The following is a 21,557-nucleotide window of genomic DNA, read 5'->3' as shown; positions in this document are numbered from 1 at the left end:
TAATTGGCTGCCTTCTGCATGCCCTTACTGGAGATCGAGCTCATAACCCCAGCATGTGCCCTTCTTGACTGGAACTGAACCCGAGATCCTTCATTCCACTGGCCGAAGCTCTATCCACTGAGCCAAACCGGTTAGGGCTGATTCAAACATTTTACATATTCTATTTCATTTCATCCTCACAACAATTCTGTGGACATTATTAGTTCCACTTTACAAATGGGATTAGGAGCTTAGAGTGGTTAAGTAAACTTATAAAGCTTCTAAGTGGGTAACTGGAAGTTGAATTCAGGTCTTTTTTTTTTTTTTAATATATTTTTGATTTCAGACAGAAAAGGAGAGGGAGAGAGCGAGAGAGAAATATCAATGATGAGAAAGAATCATTGATTTACTGCTTCCTGCATGCCCTCCACTAGGGATTGAGCCTGCAACCCAGGCATGTGCCTTGACTGGGAATTGAACCATGACCTCCTGGTTCATAGGTCGACTCTCAACCAATGAGCCATGCCGACCAGGTGAATTCAGGTCTTTGTGACTCTACTTTCTAAATTCTGAATCACTGTTCCTATATTTAGGTGGGTCTGCTGAAAGCAAGAACAATTGCATTTAGATAGGCATATGCATCTAAACCCCTTCTCTGGCATAGTGTAGTATGGTGTGTCAGTAAGTTAGGTAGGAAAGACTTAGGATGCAGAATTATATTGTGTACTTATGGTGAGAAATTTTGGACAGAGCTGGAATCAGATGCAACAGGTGGAATAGCTTTTTAGCAGCCATTTTGAAAGACAAATTGAATAAGTATCATTCTCAATTTAGTATTAATAATTTAACAATATAGGTCACTATATTTGCTTGATCATTAAAGCTGTAGATGATTAAATTATGTGGAATTTCTCACATTTCAGAAAATAGGAATTGTTCTTAGCTGAAAGCTGATATAAATGAATTAGAGTTAAATGTATATTTGTAATGAAGCTTACTATTGTACACGGTTTTATAATGGATAGAAAAGCATCTGTGGAATTATATGGTTCTATAAGTTTTCTAGGTCAAGGTCATAATATTGTAAAAGTCTTTAAGGAGAAAGTGGAGAAATGAGAAGGAACTCTTGAGGACACAAAGGTAGTTAGCAAAAATAAATTATGAGACAAAATTAAAGGTGTTAGAGTTACAATGGAGATTGGGATAAAAAGAACTAGTGACTGTTTTCAAGGTTGAAGATTTAGAACAAGCAGGAAAGGGCTTAAATTTTATATGAAGTTTGAGGCTGATAGCTAGTTGTTCAGATTAGAAGAAAAGAAAGTGTAAAAAAAGTGGAAGGTTCTTTCTCCAATAATTATTTCTAACTAGAGGCCAGTTGCAGGAAGATTCCTGCAAGAACAGGGCTTCTGGCAGGCTTCCCTCCCGCCACCACCACTTCTCTTGCCGCCGCTCCCCCACCCCCCCCCACGCTTTTTCTGCTGCCTCTGCCTCCCATCCCCTACTTCATGCTTTTTCTTCCACTGCCACCCCGCACTTTCCCTCCCACCATCACCCGGTGCTTTCCCTTCCCTCCTGCCGTCACTGCCCCCCATGCCACACTTTCCCTCCCACAGCCGCTGCTGCGCTTGTCAGGCATGAGCACAGCTTCCAGCTGATCACTGATCCCTGTGGGACCACACTGACCTTCAGGGGGCAGCTCCTGCATTGAGTATCTGCCCCCTGGTGGTCAGTGTGCATCACAGTGATCAGTAGTTCTGCCGTTTGTTCTATTTGCATATTAGCCTTTTATTACATAGGATAACATTATATTCAATTGTGTGGATTATAAAAATTTAATCTATTGAAGGACATTTAGTTTGTTGCCAGTTTTGCTGTTATAAACAAGACTGCAGTGAACATGCTTGTGCATATATAGATGATATTAGGTCTAGTAATAATTAATGTCGTTTTCTAATACTTTCTTAAATCGAATTTATTTAAACAATACAACAAAATTTAATCAACAGTATAGTTGCTGTTGTTTTCTACTACTTGTGCCCAACGCTCAGGAAGCATTTTAATCCCTCTGTTGTAAAATTCTTGTGATTTTGATGCAAAAAATTCGGTCAATGCATTTTTGAGGCATTCTTCATTATTAAATTTTTTTCCAAGAAGAAAGTTTTGCAAAGAACGAAACAAATGGTAATCGGAAGGGGCAATATCAGGAGAATATGCAGGTTGAGGGAGAACTTCCCATTCCAACTGGCGCAGTTTTTCAGCAGTGATTCTTGCAGTATGCGGTAGTGCGTTATCGTGGTGAGGAATTACGCCCTTCCGATTAATCAGCGCGGGTTCTTTTTCTCTTAAAGCTTGGGCTAACCTTTCCAATTGGGCACTATACACTGCACTTGTAATGGTTTGGTTAGATGGTAAAAGTTCATAATGAAGAATTCCTTTAAAATTCCACCAAACACACAACATCACTTTTTTCGCATGCAAGTCAGGTTTTGGCATGGGCTGCGGAGCCTCAATTTTGTCCAACCATTGAGGCCGCCTTTTCAAATTAACATACAGCACCCATTTTTTATCTCCGGTAACAATTTGCTCTAAAAACGGCAAACGGTTTTGACGAGAGAGGAGCGAACTGCAAATTGTGACTCTTTGATTACAGTTGTTGTCAGTCAACTCATGAGGAACCCATTTTCCAAACTTTCGGACTTTGCCAAGTGCACGCAATTGATTGGAAATTGTTTTTTGTGAACAATTTAAAGTTGTCGCAAGCTCTTGTTGGGTAATTTGAGGATTTTGCACCAAAAGAGCTTGAAGAGCTTCTTGATCAAAATTGGACACACGGCCTCAACCACTCTTGTCATCTAACGAAAAATTTCCTTCGCGAAATTTCTCAAACCAACGCTGGCATTTTCTGGCGCTAACTGCATCTTGACCAAGAGCACTACAGATGTTTTTTGCAGCCTCACTTGCTTTTCTTCCTAATTGGAACTCGTAAAGCATGCAGTGCCGAATATGCTCTTCATCCGCCATCTTCTTAGCCCTAGTTTTGCAACAGAAACCAAACCAAACACAAACTTTTTCAAGCAAAACTTGTTAATTGCACTTCACACGTTCTGTAGATACCACGTGTTTGAAGGTTATGTCAATACAAGTCAACGCCAAGCAAGATTTTAAACGAATGTTTAAAAACGACATTAATTATTACTAGACCCGATACTTTTGTGAATTTAGCCACTCAGCAATCACTTAACAATGAGCCAGAGAGTTTGTGCATATTTTGCATTTAGTTATACTAACAATGCAAACCTTTTTTAAAGAATGAAAGCTACTATGTGTTGGTTAAATTCAGTTGGATACTTTAAATTGTGTCCTTACTAGAAATTGTGGTAAATATCTCAATAGGATTCCCATTCTCAAAAAAGGTTTGAAGATATGACATTACATCTACTGTATGTAATTATATATATTGCATTATAACAAACCACCCTCTAAACTTTGGTTTGGTTTAAAACAGCAGTTGCCAACTGGTGGTCTGCAGATCACTGGTGGTCCATGAGGTCTGAAGGTTGGCTATCGCTGGCTTAAAACAACCACCTTTTATTTGCTGTAGATTCTATAGATCAACAGTTTGTGCTAAGCTTATCTGAGTAGTTCTTTTGCTGCTCTCTCTTGGAGTTCTCATACCGCTGGATTTACCTTTTGGTTTGATTGAGATGGATAGTCTAAGTGGCCTCACTCAGATTGCTAATTATATTTATTGGGCCACACATGTCTAAGGCTAGGCTAACCTTGGCTTATATTAAAAGAAGAATTTCTAGCAATAAGAGGGCAAATCCCATTGTGAAAGCACTTTGTGAAGTCTCTCTTTGTATCTCATTTGCTACTCCACCATCAACTAGGGCAAGGAAGTATGGCCAGTCCAGGGTCCATGTGTGAGAAGACTAAACAAGAGCATTCATCCAGGGTTATCACTGTAACAATCTACAGTAGACACTGCTTTCTTTTTCATTATATTATAAGTACATGTTACAAGAGAAGTATAAATAAGAGATAATATTGTAGAACTTAAAGGGCAGAAAGATTTATCCGAAGGGGGGAGATTCAGGGATGGCTTTATGTCATTTAAGTTGGAAACTAATATTATCCAAAGTTACAAAATGGTGATTTTCGAAACTTTTTATACCTTCTTTTACATATTGACATCTTTTCAACATCAACCATTATTGTTTGGTTACCATGAATTTCAGTGCATACTGGAAAGTCAGATTGAATGCTTAATTCTTTTTATTTAATTACTAATTTTTAGAATAAGAGTTGTTACACTACTCTAGTAGTCATCAACAGGGTTTATTTGTTTTTTGACCTTTTCCTTGAGAAAAGAGAACTTATGGATTTTTTAATATACTATATTTATGAACTCATGGATTTATATATAGTTAGTGGCTTTCAGTCATTGGAGGTCAATGTGAATTTTGATTTGCAAATTGTCCCAGCTTTAGCTAGTGGAATTGCCTCCAAAGTGACTTGTCATTTTGACAGGACCCTATTAATTTTTGATAGCTTTTTTGCTTTTTGGCACACCGTATCCTTCGTTTATCTTGTAAAAATTCTCCTCTCACCCTGGAAATCAGCCATTTCTTCAAAAAGTCTGCTTCCTTTTAGTGGGGAATGCTATTTAGATATTACTGGCCGGGTATTTGAGGTGCTCATTACTTCTGAGATGTTATTGCTTTTAAGCTTTTAAAGGATAAGAACTAAGATCTATATTCATATATCTATATCTATTTTTAATATCATTTTAAACTTTTAAGTGACAAGAATTAAGTAAATACAATTTAAAATACATATTTAAAGATATATAAAAGCAAGCAAAATGAATTCAAATATAAGATTATAAAATGGTTTTTCTTTAATTTTGTATTTTTTTTATAATGGATTTCTTGGTTTGTGACATTAACATAGTTAATTTTTCTAACTATATGTATGAAAAAGTGACAATATTAATATTACTAATAATAAGATTACTGAACATTTTTTACTTTTTTTTTTTTTTAGCCTCTTTTTCTCCTTATACTATATCTCATTAAGGCTATGTAGTCAAAATGCTATGTTCTTAAATCACTTGAGATATTTATTTTTTGTGTGGCTATACCATCAACTTGAGATTCAGTTAGGCTTTTAAAATTTAAAGCCATTTTAAAATTGTGATATAAAATTTATAATTTTACCTCTTTAAAGAATATAATTCAGTGGTATTAAGCACATTTATATTGTGCCACTGTGACAACTATCTGCCCCTAAGCTGTTCCCTTCTCCATCCCTCTTTTCTCCTCCTGTTTCCTCACCTGAAAATATTTTTCTTTCTTTTTTTAAAATATATTTTTATTGGTTTCAGAAAGGAAGGGAGAGGGAAAGAGAGATAGAAACACCAATGATGAGAGAGAATCACTGATCGGCTGCCTCCTGCAAGCTAAGTCCTGGGGATCCAGACCGCAACCCTGGCAGGTGCCCTTGACCAGAATCAAACCTGGGACCCTTCAGTTTGCATGCCGATGTTCTATCCACTGAGCCAAACTAGCTAGGGTATCTTTTTTATTTATTTTTTAATCCTTACCCAAGGATATTTTCCCACTGATTTTTAGAGATGTAAGAAAGAAAGACAGAGAAACATTGATGTGAGAGAGACATATCAACTGATTGCTTGCTGCACAAGCCCTAACCAGGGCCTGGGCCGGGGAGGTGCCTGCAACTGAGGTATATGTCCTTGACCAGAATTGAACCCAGGACCTTTTGGTCCACAGGCTGATGCTCTCTCCACTGAGCCAAACCAGCTAGGACGGTTTTCTTTTTGGAAAATATTTATTTATTGATTTGAGAGACTGAGAGGAAGAGAGAGAAACATCTACTTGTTGTTCTAGTTATTCATGCATTCATTAGTTGATTCTTGCATGTGCCCTGACCAGAGATGGAACCCACAACTTTATCCAGAAGATGGTCTAACCAACTGAGCACCTGACCAGGGTCTCCAGAGTATTTTCATCATCCCAAATTGAAACTCTATATATATCATTAAACCATAACTCACAATTCCTCCTACCCCCTATCTTCTGGTAACCACTATTCTATTTTCTATTTTTATGAATTTGATTATTCTAGGTACCTTATATAGGTGGAGTTTTATACATATTGGTCCTTTTGTGTCTGGCTTATTTCACATAGCATAATGCTTCTTGGTTCATCTATGTTGTAGCATGTCTTAGAATTTCATTTCTTTTAAAGGCTGAATAATATCCCATTATATGTATATACCACATTTTGTTTATTCACCCATCAGTGGACATTTGGATGTTGTCATTTTTAGCTATGGTGAATAATGCTGCTATGAAAATTGTGTACAAATATTTATTTCTGTTAGATTTTAACTGACATTTTAAATAAATGAGGATTATTATTATTAACTAAGTTAGAGAACATAGAAAATAAAAGCTTTTCCCTTGGACAGTAAAAGTTTCTAATAAATGAAGGGTTTGATTTTGGATGTGATTCATTTCAGGTGCTTTGGGAAACCAATTAGGAAGCAATTGGAAATGTGGGTGTAGAGGTGTAGGATGCTAAAGTAGGTTAGGTGAGAGATGGTGGTACCTTGAACTAAGATAGTGGCAAAGGAGATGGAGAAAGATAGATTCAGAATTTATGCAGGTGATTGAATTGTGATCTTTGGATATGAATGTTAAGGAAGAGAGGTGATACATTTTGGATTTAGGCATGATGGGTGTGAGGTGTTTCTATAATTTGAGATAGAGATTGCAGATGGGTAAAAGGTTTCTGAGAAAAGATAATGAATTTGATTTTGAGTAACTTTGGGGTGCTTTCAAGGCAATTCAGGTGGAGATATTTAGCAGGACAGGAAAGTAGGCATTTGAAGTTCAGCAGGGATCTGGATTAGACTTAGAATTTCATTATTGTCAGCATTGGGGGATAATTAAAATTAAGGGAGTAAATGTGATCACCTAGAAAGAGTAGATGATAAGCTAAGAGATCAAGCATGAAAACTTGCAGGGGAAGCCTGGGATTCTTTCCATGAAATTAACCCCCGCCCCCATGAAATAGTTCTTGTCATTTGCAAATATACATTCTTGCTGTGGTCTTTCCGCAGTTGCAAGGGTTCAGGAATCTGGAGAAGGGCTGTGTGTAAATTGAATAAAAAGACTAGACATGAAATACAAATTTGGGGTGCATGGGGAACCAGGGGAGGCTCCACTTTCTAGTGAAATGGGTTCTCTGAATCTCTGGACCCACGGCTTTTTATTTGCTGGGAAACATTGACCCTTTAGGAACGCAAATAGGTAAAATTTGATAAACAGGAAAAGATATCAAGTTAGGGGAAATTCCTTCAGCTATTCTGCCAGCATCAGGTAAATAGGAAAAGATTATCAGGTTAAGGGAATGCCTATAGCTGTTCCAGCAGCAGGTAATAATATATGCAGATTTTCACCCATGCTGAAGCCCCCAAATCCACCAGACTTCTGATGAACTTTTTTCATAATTATGACTTGCTGGAATTAGCCTCCAGCATATCATTCTTTTTGATTTAATAAATTTAACAAGAATGTATGCCATTTGCAGAGCTGGGTCCTTTTAAGATTTTTAAATTCAATGGAAAAGATTGAGTTCTTTCATGTCTCTTTAAATTGCTGCCAGGCATCAAAGGAATCAGTTTGCTGTAAGCTTCTTTCTGGGCCAACAGTTCTTTGAGTCCTTTTCCTAATTACTGTCCCCTGTGCCCTGACAGCAATGATATTCTATTTCTGGATGGTGGAAAAACAGTGGTCAATGGCAATGCAGGTCTGACCTTCTTTGGCTTTGTCCCAGGCAACCTGCAGTGACACACAGCTGCTGACTACTAGCGTGGCAAGGCGTCTTTACTATCCTCCATCTCTGGTCTGTTTTTTCTCTGACTCCTCAGCATGTTGCTTGGGGCCACCACCATCTATGGCTGGAGTAGTCTGGTTAGTTCTTCTTTCGGATCCATTGCTGCAGGAATCCACATGGGCTTGGAGGAGTTTTCTGGAAATATATAAACATATTCTCGGAGGAGATCCAAGATGGCGGCATAGGTAAACATCTAAACTGATGCTGTGCACAACAGTTTCAAAACTACAACTAAAAGACCAAACGTCTATCACCCAGAACCACGGGAAAGCTGGCTGAGTGGAAGTTCTACAACTAGACGGAAAGAGAAAAGAGCATTCAGGGCACAAGTGCTGAAAAACAGGTATGGGGGTGTGCGTGCGATACGGGCGGATGGCGGCGGATGTTGTTTTCTTCAACCCCTAAGAGAGACAAGCTTCTGATCTCTCTGAAATCCAGTTTCTGGGGAGAAGCTGGACTGTCTACCATTGGGTCAGAAAGTGAGGGTAGCTTGGTTGCAGAGCTCCGTGCAAGAATAATTGTTTGCTGTTGCTGGGGTGTGAAACACGGGGACCTGGTTGGACAGGCAGAGACACTCACTGCCAGCCATTGCTATTTGCCATGCCCTAGCCTCGTGATGCCCTGAGACCCCGCCCCACACAATCTACAAACACACCCAAGCTCCAAGCAGCTGCCTTTGCATATGAATGGCCTTCTTTATTGCAGTTTAAACTATCAAACTTGCAACCTGGTGCAGACAGCTCTAAAGCCTCCAAGCTCCAAGCAGGGAGGAGAGGACTGGTTCTCGCTGTAACTCCTTTAGGGTGGCCTCAGACAGTAGCTGAACTGCACCTCATTGGAGATCCAGAAGCCAGTGTACCTAGTGGTCAGTGTGAGACACCAGATTTCAACTCCTCACATCCATAAGTGACACATTCGGGAGGCAGACTCATTGAGCACCAAAACCCCACTGAAACTAGGCCTGCACCATAAGTGTGTCTCCAGTGCAGCAGTTCTTCCATTATAGATACAGCGGGTCCTCACAGCCAGTTGGCCTGGAGGTCAATTCCTCCCAGTGTACCGACAGCAATCAAGGCTTAACTACACCAACACTTTGCACTCAGCTTACAAAGGGGTGTACCAAGAGCGACCACCTCAGGTGATTGGAGAAGCTGAGTTACTACTGGCCCCTATAGGTTACCTACTATACAAAACCATTCCTTCAACACAGGGAGGCAGCCAAAATGCAGAGTCACAGAAGCATGTTACGAATGGGAGAGATGGAGGAAAATAAACTAAAAAAAAAAAAAAAAAAAAAAAAAGAGTGGAAAAGGACCAGTCTGAAATTAAGCATACACTGTCTGAAATAAAGAATATACAGAAACTCAACTGTAGATCAATGTACCCCAAGAGTCAAACCAAAGATCTGGAATATGAGGAAGCAAAAAATACGCAACCAGAGAAACAGAAAGAAAAAAGAATCCAAAAGTGTGAGATAGTGTAAGGAGTCTCTGGGATGGCTTTAAGTGTACCAACATCTGGATTTTTGGGGTGCCAGAAGAAGAGAGAGAGAGCAAGATATTGAAGAACTATTGGAAGAAATAATGACAGAAAACTTTCCCTACCTGGTGAAAGAAATAGACTTACAAGTCCAGGAAGCGCACAGAACCTCAAACAAGAGGAATCCAAAGAGGACCACACCAAGACACATCATAATTAAAATGCGAAGGGGAAAAGACAGAGAATCTAGAAAGCAGCAAGAGAAAAAAAACAGTTATTTACCTACAAGGGAGTAAGTACCCATACAACTGTCAGCTGATTTCTCAACAGAAACTATGCTGGCCAGAAAGGAGTGGCAAGAAATATTCAAAGTGGTGAACAGCAAGAACCTACAACCAGGATTACTCTACCCAACAAAGCTATCATTCAGAATAGAAGGTCAGATAAAGAGCTTCACAGACAAGAAAAAGCTAAATGAGTTCACCACCACCAAACTAGGATTACATGAAATGCTGAAGGGTATTACTTAAGAAGAGGAAGAAGAAAAAGGTAAAGGTAAATATTATGAACAACAAAAGACATCAAATACATACCTACCAACAAGTGAATCTAAAACTCAAGTGAATAAAAAATCTGAAGAACAGAATGAACTGGTGAATATAATAAGATCAGGGACATAGAAAGGGTGTGGACTGACAATTCTCAGGGGGAATGGGGTCTGAGAGGTGCCAGAAGAGATTGGACAAAAATCTTACACCTATGGATGAAGACTGGTGGGGGTAAAGGCATGGATTGGGGTGGGAAATCAGGTGGAGGGGAGCTATGAGGGGAAAGAAAAGAGGAACACCTGTAATAATCTGAACAACAAAGATTTATTATTAAAAAAATAAACAGAAAAAAAAGTGAAAAAACAACAACATATTCTTGATCAAAGGTTAATAAAGGAATCTTTTCTATAAATTAGACTTAGGATCTTTTCATTTTGCCCAAACCATTTTTCTTTGGCTTATTCTGATACCATGTGTGTCTTGCCGTTAGCATTATTAAGTGAAAAAATTTTTTAAAGTAAAAATATAAGTAATTTAAGGCTTGATGTAATTTACTTACAGGAGATTACTCCACTATAAACCCCCCCCCCTTTTTTTTTGTTTTAATAATATTAAAAGGCTTTTGGAAATCCTGCAATGCAGTCTTGATAGCTTTTTAATTCAATTCTTTGCATAGAAATATGACTTGTTTGGAATCATTGCATGTTAAACAGCTTTACTATGAGATGAACCATCAGTAAAAAAATTGTTAATGCTTTAGGAATAGTTTCCTGCCTAGTGCAACTAAGTTCTCCTGAACATTCACTTATTTTAATTTGCCAATTTAAATTATTCTGAAATAAGGCTTATTTTCTAGCTTTATGATACTAACTGAACTTATGCTATTAGTCTCTGAGTATATCTACATAAGCTTTGCTAGAGAGACAAAATGCAAATCATATACTTTTCTTATTGAGGCCCAATACATTAACTTTTTAATTACAGTTTTCCAGATATTTGAAGGAAACCTCCCTTTATTTCCTCCCAGAGTAATTTCTAGGCCACACTTAGGAAGTTTCTTTTAAAAACCTTTTTTCTTTCTCTTAAATGGAGCAGCATACTTGGATGTTTTTCAAATGCTGGCTGATACTGCTGCCTACATTTTAAGTGACTCTCTAGTTATGGTGACTTTATTAATGATCAGATTTAATGCTTGAATAATAACCTTCAGTTTACCCTATAAGTTTGAGCTGAAGAGATTTAAAATCTGTTTCCATTTTATTAAGCTTAAATTTTACTTTTAAACAGCATTCTTTTTGAGTAGTGCTTATTTGCATACACAGAGGGATTAAGGGAGGTCTAAGTAACTATTTTTACTAGAATCAATTGGTTAACATTTTGGCTTCTCATTTAACGGAAATTATATGAGACCTTGACTATATTTTAAAAAGCTAATTTATTAAATAATTAAAGTAGGCATCTTTATTGAAAAGGAAAGTAAGCAAATTTATTTGTTTGATCTATGAGGTATAGATGCTGTCCCATCCCCCCAATTTATCTGAAAGCAGGCTGTCTGGGGCTTCTATCTTTAAAATTCCATTGCTGAATCTTAAATATTTAGCTACTTTGTCTTGCCCTCCCTTAGAGGCCAAAACCCCCATAACATTTAAAATATATGTATATGAATAAAATATAGTCACTAATTTTTATTTGATAAAGCTTTCCACGTGATTTCAAGTATATTAAATCAGCCTAATTAAAAATTATTTATTTTAAGAAGAGAGAATAAATTCTTGAACCACTTCAGGGCTCTTGGAATGCTTCAAAAGCCATCCAAAGTCTTGAAATTTAATTTGGAAAGACAATAAAATACACACACACACACACACACACACACATATATAAAATTTAAATATATACTTTTTATAATTATTCTAAAATATACCAATTAAATTTAAACTATTAAAATTAAATTTAATATAAAATTTAAATATTAAATTTTATTAAATTAAATTATTAAATATTTAAATCAAATTATTAATATGGTTTAAATTATTAAATTAAATTTAAACTATATTAAAATTAAATTCAATATAAAATTTAAATATTATATACTTTTTATAATTATTCTAAAATATATCAATTAAGTTTAAAACCAATTAAAAATTTGGTTCAGACCATAGACCATAGAATTAATCCTTGTTTTAAATTATACTATATAAATTATTATACTTCAGAAAATATTATACCATAGGTTGAAATTTTACCACACAGATTATATTTTGAACTAATAATTTCTTCAGAAAAAATACAAGAATTATTTTCTCAAAAATAAATTTCTATACTTTATGCATTTTGTTATCACAGCTATATAATTTCTCCCAACTCAATTTGAACTTTGAACTTTTAAAAGCCTTAAATTTTATTTATTTATTTATTTATTTATTTATTTATTTGAGATTTAAGTAGTTTATTACACAACCATAGCTAACCGAGCAGATGGACCCCAGTTAGAATATTGCACTTGTGCAGGTGTACCTTGTGCAGGTTAGGGTGAATTAACACCTCTATCCTTTATTTCCACAATTATAAAGTAGGGCCAAAGTAATTTTTACTCCTTGTGAATGCTGTAAAGATCACAAAAGCCTTAAATTTTAGCTGGTAAATTAAATAATGATCATTTCTTAGATTAGTAACACCTTTATATTTTTAAGGATATACTTCAAAAGTACAAGACATGTTTAATTAATAGATTTAATTATTTCCTCTAGATTTTTGTATACGAGGCAAACTCAGATTAACATTTCAGTATTTTGTCATTTCAAAATATCTAGATAATTATTAAATTTTATTATTTAATTCAGTAACCTTCAAAGTTCTGAGTTGCCAGCTACTCTTGGAAAGCCACGTTTCTGGCTGGCGAAGGAAGTTTTGCCCAGCTGCTTGGTGTACAACTACCACATTTTTTCCTGCTGGGAGGAGGATAGCCAGCTCCCCCCTCCATCAGAGAGCAGAGCCAGTTTCCCTGGGCCACTGGACCTTCATCCCTTGTAATTATCACTGAAAAAAGCCCCACCACAAATCCTTTATTTTAGATGCATCTATTCTATCCATGTTTCAATAGTTTTGAGATTTTAAAGCCAATTATTATTATCCAAGGTATTTTCTTTGACAAATTCTGTAACAGAGATAACATTGACTTTTAGTGGCCTTAAGGTTAACTTTGGAAAGCGGTTTATTATTATTTACAAATTACCCTTCATTATGGAAATACCAATCTTGTTGCTTAGAACCTGCCTGTATCTTTTCCTTGGGTCATCTCTACCATCATGTTGAGGAAAGAACAGCTTTGGGTTCATTCTGTAGCATCCTTAAAGAGATTTAAACTCAGCCCCAAACTATCTAAAATCCAAAATCCGACTGTGTGCGCTTTTTGCCTTAAGTTAGGTTTCTGTTTTTGAGTACAGAAATCCCAGATGCATCCCTTAAATTCAGCAAAAATTTTTAAGTGATGGATTGGGAAACAAAAATCATGGTGAAGATGAGACTTTTCTTAGCACTCTGGGGAGTGGGCATCCATTTTACAGGATCTCCACATGTCTGCCCACCCGCACATCCTAGTTCCTCTGGGGAAATTCAGTAAATGATCTGGTTGTGTTTCTTTACCCAGTTAAACTAAAGATATGCCTAATAAGTTAATGATAAAAACATTAAACACAAATTACAGATAAAACAGACAAGCAATCACTTATAACACAAGACTTAATAAATCATAGTTCTTTTCCTGAATCTTTTCCTATTCCGCTCTCCATAGCATTGACTGGCCATTAAAGTTATTTTAGCTAAAATCTGCCTGTCCCAAGGAGTCCTATGGTAATAAAAATTACAAAGCATCAGAAAGTTCCTCAGCAAGAGGATTAACAGCTCCATCCTCTCTAGCTGCTAAGTCTTTCCACACAGACTTTTGCTCCTCAATACAAATTAGATATTTTGCAATTTGAACAAGAACCCACATAGTTAAAAAATGACAGTAGTACTCTTTTTCCTTGAGCCTGATTTAATAAAGTGCCTTTTCACATTTCAACTTCTTTATCCTTGAGCATGGAAGCTAAAAATTTACAATGGTATTTTTGCCTTTGAACCAAATTCTTCCCCCTTATAGCCTGGTTTGAAACAAAAGACTTTCCCGCCCTCTCTGGTTCGCAAAATCCAAAGCTTGGCATGGGCTTTATGTGCAGTGAATCTCCCCACTGAATTTTCAGTGACCTCACCTTTACCAGTGATCCATCCGCGCCTTTACTGGTGATCCTTCACCTCTCCTGGGTAAATTTCCTTTTTTCACGCAGGTGAAATCTTCTCCAAATGTCCTTGTCTCGGGTGCTATAAATTCTGAGGTCTTTCTGCAGCTGCAAGGGTTCAGGAATCTGGAGAAGGGCTGTGCATAAATTGAATAAAGAGACTAGACATGAAATATAAATTTCTAGTGAAGTGGGCTCTCTGAATCTCAAACCCATAGCTTTTTATTTTCTAGGAAATGCATTGGTCCTTTAGGAATGCAAATAGGTAAAGTTTGATAAATAGGAAAATATTTTCAGGTTAGGGGAAATGCCTACAGCTGTTTCAGCAGCAGGTAATAATATATGCAGATTTTCACCCCTGCTGAAACCCCAAGATCCATCAGCCTCCTCTTCCTCCTCCTCCTTTCCTTCCTTCCTTCCTCCCTCCCTCCTTCCCTCCCAACCTCCCTCCCTCCCTCCCTCCCTCCCTCCCTCCCTCCCTCCCTCCCTTCCTTTTTTTAAGTATTTTTATTGATTTTTTACAGAGAGGAAAGGACAGGGATAGAGTGTTAGAAACATCCATGAGAGAGAAACATTAATCAGCTGCCTCGTACACACCCCGCTGAGGATGTGCCTGCAACCAAAGTACATGCCCCTTGACCGGAATCGAACCCCGGACCCTTCAGTCTGCAGGCCAACACACTATCCACTGAGTCAAACTGGTTAGGGCCCATCAGCCTTCTGATGAACTTCTTGCATAATTATGATCTGCTGGAATTAGCCTCCAGCACATTCTCACTTTATTTGTTATGTGGTAATTTCTTAGTTTTCAATAGTGGAAACAGGATAGTGAGGGCCTTAAATATTTTTTGGTTATCCATTTGTAGTACAAGGTTTGTATATATGGCTTTTCAGACTTTTTTGACTCTGTGAAAATCTTTCTAATTGGTTTTTAGAGTGGGCTGAGGATGAAATACAATAGATGAACAAAATCAGTGCTAAAAGTTACTTTTTATAAGAAACTAGGGGTCCAGTGCACAAATTCATACACCTTGAAAGGAATTGTGGGCCTCAAGGTTATGGTAGGCACAGGGGCGGGTCTTGGCCCATCCCCCGCTCCTCAGCCTAGCCCCTCTTGCCAAGGGTCCGGGTCCCCTGTCTGCTGGTAGCCCCACTTCTGCTACCGCTGCTCCCATGAGCTGAAGGCGCTGGCCGTGCTCCAACCTGCAGATGGTGTGGAGCAATTGGGGCTGGCACCAGCAGTTTGTGTGAACAGCTGCTGCTGCCCTGATCACTCCTCAGGAGCAGAGGGAGGTGGAGTGACAGTGACCAGTGCCTGCCTTGGTCTGGTGCCCCACTCACCTGCTCCACTATCCCGCCTCAGCCAATGCCCTTATGTTCCACACACGCCACTTGGTGGTCAGTGCACATCATAATAACCAGTTGTTTGGTTGTTCCAGTTGCTCCACCATTTGGTCTATTTGCATATTAGCCTTTTATTATATAGGATCATTATAAATGTCTGTGAATCTCTGAATTTCGAGGTAGTATGTCATTTAATGTCTAATACTTGTATTCTTTCTGGCTTCAGAAATAATTTTGCTAAGTTTGAAGTGTGTACTATTCAACAACAATGGTTTTTTCAAAGAATTTTGCAAAGCAAAAATTTATTTTTAGTTAACTTAAAATTTTCTGGAAATTAATTCATTATTAACTCTGGCTGGTGTTCCTTGTTTGCTATCTAGTTTTAGCTAGAGTGGTATGGGCTGTGCATTTTATTATTGAGCATTTATTATGGCTCTTCTGTGTGCAAAGACTATTCTAGTTATCATTTTAGTGAGCTTTAGTGCTTTGAAGGTAGATGAAAGTTAGAGATGAGGTTCTTTATCTTTAGTAGCAATTAGGTTGTGAACATGATGTAATTTTCCCAATGAAATTTTGCTCTTTTCTTTCTTGATCTTTTCTAGAATGAAGTCATATGTAGAGCTGGGGATGAGGAGAGATGTTGAGAATTTGGAAGCTCAGACTCAGCATATCACCAAATATTAGAAAAAAATCGATGCTCCTCTCTATATTTGTTCTTTATATGATATTATAATAGATATTTGTTTTGGTTTCTGTTTTTTTTCTCTATTATTAGATATAGTGATTGAATTGTAAGACACAGATATTGGTTACTTTGGATTACAAAAGTGCAATTGTAGATTACTTAATTTTATTCATTATACAACTAACCTGAATAGATAAATATCTATTTCAAAGAAACTTCATATTGTTAAAACTTCTGTGATAGATATAGTAAAAAAAAATGATGTTTTTGTTTGCTATTTTTTTTCCACAGTAAAGTGCTGTTCTTTCTTCAAAAGTTTGTATTTAAAATTTTTTTAAAGTCCTCACACAAGGATACGTTTTCCATTTTTAGAGAGAATGAAAGGGAGGAAAGAAGAGAAGATAGGAAGGAGGAGAAGAGGGAGGAAGAGAGAAAGAGAGGGAGAGAGGAAGGGAGAGAGAGAGGGAGAGGGAGAGGGAGAGGGAGAGGGAGAGGGAGAGGGAGAGGGAGAGGGAGAGAGAGAGAGAGAGAGAGAGAGAGAGAGAGAGAGAGAGAGACACACATTGGATTGGAGAGAGTCTCATTGATTGGTTTCCTCCCTCACACTCTAATCAGGGTGGGGATCAATGCAACACAGGTATATACATTTACCTTGTGTGTGGGCTGATACTCTAACCACTGAAAACTGACCAGGGAAATTTGATTTTTTGATAGCAGTGTTTGCAGAGATTAATGCTGCTTTATATCAATCATATAGTTGTTGATAGTATGTTTATATATTACCAGCAATCTAGGGTAGCTTATATGTTGTAGATTTCTCCTTATTTGGTTGAAGTAAATACCTCAAATAATTCTCGGGCTTATTTAGGTCTGTTTAATAGGATTATTTTAGGCAAATTGCAACAGGGTCTTTTTCCAGTGATGCTAATAGGATTATTATTACAGATGATAATAGGATTATTACAGTGTGTTGAGGAAAATGTGTAGTGAATTGTTCTAGATCTTGGATGCTTGAATTACATCTCAGTGAAGATGTCCAGTAGAGAAGTACTGCAAGTTATTGATTAAAAGTCAGAAAGCCTGAGCTAAACTTTTTTCTTCGTTTATTAGTCATGTGAATTTGGGCAAGTTTCTTAGACTCTACCTTGGTTCCCTCTTGTGTAAACTGGGAATGATAGTATATATTAAATACCATACATTTTAAAAAATAAGGATTATTGAGTCAGTCCTTGTGCTCTGACTGTATTTTTTTGCTCAGTGTTTTAATAGATCTACATTTCCTTTATGGTAACTCCTGGGTATTACTGAATGATAAAGTTAGATGATAAAGGTTGAAGTGGAGAAAAAAACTCTAGTCTTACAAACTATATCTTTGATGTTATGGAATATCAAGTATTGAGACAGACTGGTAATGGTTGGTATGGATGGTAAATTGCTGGGTGACTAAATAATGTGACCAGCTAATGTGTAGATCTTTTTAGCACCCCTCAAATCATTGTAGTTTAGTTGGTGTTGGTAGAGAGAGCAATGCAAGAGGAATCAGATCAGCATTTTAGTTCTGCTTCTTTCTAATTTTTGTTCAATACAATCTTAAGAAATTCTTTAGCTCAAGCATGTCAAACTTAAAGGCTAACATAAGGCCAAATAAACAAGGTTAAAGTTTATGTGGGCTGCAAAAAACCATTTTTTTCATAGAAATTTTCATAGAAATGTAGATTTATTTCGATAGAGACATGCTGAATACAAAGGGCTAAAATAAATGAGTAATAGTTAACATAAAATAATAGGACATTTTAATAAAAATTAATATTTTTTCTTGAACATTAACTTACCAGACATTGAATAACTGCACAAATTAATAAGCGAAACACAAACCTATTTTTCTTGTTCTTCGAAAGCGAGATATTTCCTCTTGTGCACACCAAACAAGTCGGTACAAGACTAATAACATGTAAATCAACTGCTAAAATATTCACTGCTAGTGTTAGTGGAGAGAAATGGTGTGCCTGCTCGTAAGGCACGTAAGGGAAATGAATGCAACACGATTATAGTGATCAGTCATTAGTGAACGTTGTAGTTTGTTATTAATACTATGTATAACAGGATATTGTAAAAATTAAGTTATGAAATTTTTATTAAAATGTTTCTTACATACTGTTATATTGGCTGGGACACAAAACTATTTGTTGTGGGCTGTGAGTTTGACATGCTTGCTTTAGCTGCTTTGAATCTGTTTTACCTATAGAGATAATATTTGTCCTACCTCTTATAGAGATGTCATTGTAATTAAATAAGATGTTCTGAAAGTGAGTTGAAACTATAGAGCACTGTATCCAAAAGTAAAATTTTTAGTTAAAAAGACTAAACATGAGATAATACCTATAGAGATCTTAATGCAGTATTAGGTACAGTCAATTTTCAATAAAGAATAGCTGATAATACTGTTCATTATTATTGAGGACACATCTATTTATGTGTTAGCCTTGACCTGATTACTAATTAGGTTGTTAAATAGTTTGTGAATATATTGTTAATATCTGCTTTGATCCCACCCACTTCTGTTTATGTTTCAGACTCCTGGGAGAGTTGGCTCTCAAGGCTCTGATTTAGATTCATCAGCAACTCCTATTAACACAGGGGATGTCAATAATGAAAACTCTTCAGAGGTATGAAAATAATTTGTCAATATTATTTAAGGGAAAATAGCAAATATTTGGAGTAATGAGTAGTAATTTAAAGTTTCTTGGGAAAAATTATTATAGGTCTTTCCTACAAAGGAATGCAACTTTTGAATCATACTTATAGACATATACTGCTACTTAGTTGTGAGAATGAAAAATAATATTGCGAATATCTCTTCATTGCTAATGACATCTCATCTTAATAACATAAAACTAATAAGTATAACACAATTTATAAAGAATTCTTGATTGATAACTATCTAGTTATGTGTTTGTACTGTCATGAACTGCTGAGCTAATGAAAAATTATCTTTAAAATTTATAGACTGTCTTTGTAAGAACTTTTGTTTTATCTTCTGTCTTTGTAAGAACTTTTATTTTATCTTTGATAGCTTATTAAAATTAACAGAAAGAAAATGTCTAAAAAAGAAATAACTTACATTTTTGAGAAACCAACCTTAGTAGCTGCTTTATTACAATTATCTTTTAAAACAAACAATATTTGCACATTATGGAGAAAGAATAAAGGAAAGAGAAGAACACAAAACCACCTGTAATGCTGTCCCTAAGAGATCTATACATATTCTGCTCTGATAGTTTTTGTTAGTTGACCCTTTCTGGGTGCAATGGTACCACCCACCTAGTCCCCTTTTCTCTGTTTTCCCCTTCTCCTCTTGGTTAAAGAGTCTCTCGTGTGTGTGTGTGTTTTCATGTGTATTTTTGGATGTATTTCTCTTTCTAACCATTCATCTCTTTTTTTTTTCTCTCTCTGACCATCTGTCTCTTCATTTGTCTTCATGTACTGTATATATATCTATAATGATAAAAGCATAATATGCTAATTAGACTGCATAACTGGACGACCTTCCGGATGTCCTTCTGGGCCAGGGCCAAGCCTCTTGCATGAATTTTGTACATTGGGGCTGTAGTATTTACTATAATATAAGATTGTGAGAATAAGAAGTAAAATATCAAATAAACTCATTAAGAACAAGTTTAGCCAAAACGGGTTTGGCTCAGTGGATAGAGCGTTGGACTGCAGACTGAAGGGTCCCAGGTTCAATTCCGGTCAAGGGCATGTACCTTGGTTGCAGGCACATCCCCAGTGGGGGATGTCCAGGAGGCAGCTGATCGATGATTCTGTCTCATCGACGTTTCTAACTATCTATCCCTCTCCCTTTCTCTCTGTAAAAAAAATCAATAAAATATATTTAAAAAAAAAAAAAAAAAGAACAAGTTTCAGGAAATGTCTTTAAAAAAACACTCCGAACTTAAAGTGCCCAGCTATAACCCTGGAAAGAAATCTATTAATAATTGTTGCCCAGCCAGTGTGACTCAATGGTTGAGCTTCAACCTATGACATGAGCGGTGGGGAACTGAAACTCCATACTTAGGTATAATAAGCCAGCCATGCCCTGTTTCTTGTGGAAAAGAGGGTTGATTGGCTAGAGGACCTTATCTGCAAGAGCAGAGTGGGGAGGGGAACTTGCAGTTAAGCCATTTGAAGCCCCTCCATTTCATCATTTGTCAAGGCAGCACTTAATATTGGGCCTTAATTTTAGGCCTTACACCTCTATCAGATATATGTGATGTTGATATTTTTTCTCATTCCATGGCTTGCTTTTAATTTTGTTAGTGGTGTTTTCAAGGAGAAATTTTTAATTTGGGAGAAGTCTAGTTTGTTAGCATTTCTTTTATGATTAATACTTTTTGGGTCCTTCTATGATTTTTTTTTTTTTAAACTATCACAAGATTGCAAAGACTCTCCTATGCTTTCCTCTGACTTAAAAAAAATCATTTTAGGCTGTACATCTAAATCTTATGATTTCTTTAAAATTATTGTGTATGGTGTAAGATAGTGGTTGAGATTTATTTATTTATTTTTATTAAAAAAATATTTTATTGAGTTTTTACAGAGAGGAAGAGAGAGGGATAGAGAGAAACATCAATGAGAGAGAAACATCCATCAGCTGCCTCTTGCACACCCCCTACTGGGGATGTGCCCCCAACCAAGGTACATGCCCTTGACTGGAATCGAACTGGGACCCTTCAGTCCACAGGCCAAACTGATTTCGGCTGAACTTTCTCTTACATTTCTTTAGTTTTTTTTTTTCTTTTTTTTTTCTGGGAAGCTCTAGGTGGCAACTTAACCTAAATTATTCTTTTTGTTTTGTTTTCCTTCCCATTTTTTTTTATTTTTATTGATTATGGTATCACATAATTGTCCTCATCCCCCCAATCCCATCCCAAACCCCTCCCTACATATGCCCTCACACCCCCTCCCCACCCCCCCGTTGTCCATGGCCACTGGCCAGGCCCATATGCATGCACAGAAGTCCTTTGGTTGATCTCTTCCCCTTTACCCCCACCCTCCCCTACTTTCCCTCTGAGGTTTGAAAGTCTGTTCGATGCTTCTCTTTCTCTGAGTCTGTTTTTGTTCATCAGTCTATGTTGTTCATCATTTCCTCTAGATGTGTGAGATCTTGTGATCTAAGAAATACCCTTGTAAGAACCTAAACTGAGAAAAGCCATAATGGTTATGCTGAGAGGCAAATGAATCAGTCTGTAGTGAGTTCCTTTCTGGACCAACAGTTCTTTTGAGTCCCAATTTCAATGTCAAATAGTTCCTTATGTATTCATG

General features: G+C 36.8%; 1 protein-coding gene across 4 annotated transcripts in view; it reads left to right on the top strand.

The window, feature by feature from the left end:
- EEA1 (early endosome antigen 1) overlaps positions 1-21,557 on the top strand; it is a 135,058-nt gene that overhangs the window by 11,534 nt on the left and 101,967 nt on the right. For all 4 annotated transcript variants that reach the window (XM_045588333.1, XM_036455146.2, XM_036455149.2 and 1 more), the window contains exon 2: positions 18,809-18,901. In XM_045588333.1, the coding sequence (XP_045444289.1) occupies positions 18,809-18,901 (93 nt within the window). The remainder of the gene's footprint in view (positions 1-18,808; positions 18,902-21,557) is intronic.

Source organism: Pipistrellus kuhlii, unplaced genomic scaffold (assembly GCF_014108245.1).
Source record: "Pipistrellus kuhlii isolate mPipKuh1 unplaced genomic scaffold, mPipKuh1.p scaffold_m20_p_3, whole genome shotgun sequence".
NCBI lineage: Eukaryota > Metazoa > Chordata > Mammalia > Chiroptera > Vespertilionidae > Pipistrellus > Pipistrellus kuhlii.
This window is presented reverse-complemented; position numbering and strand designations above follow the sequence as displayed.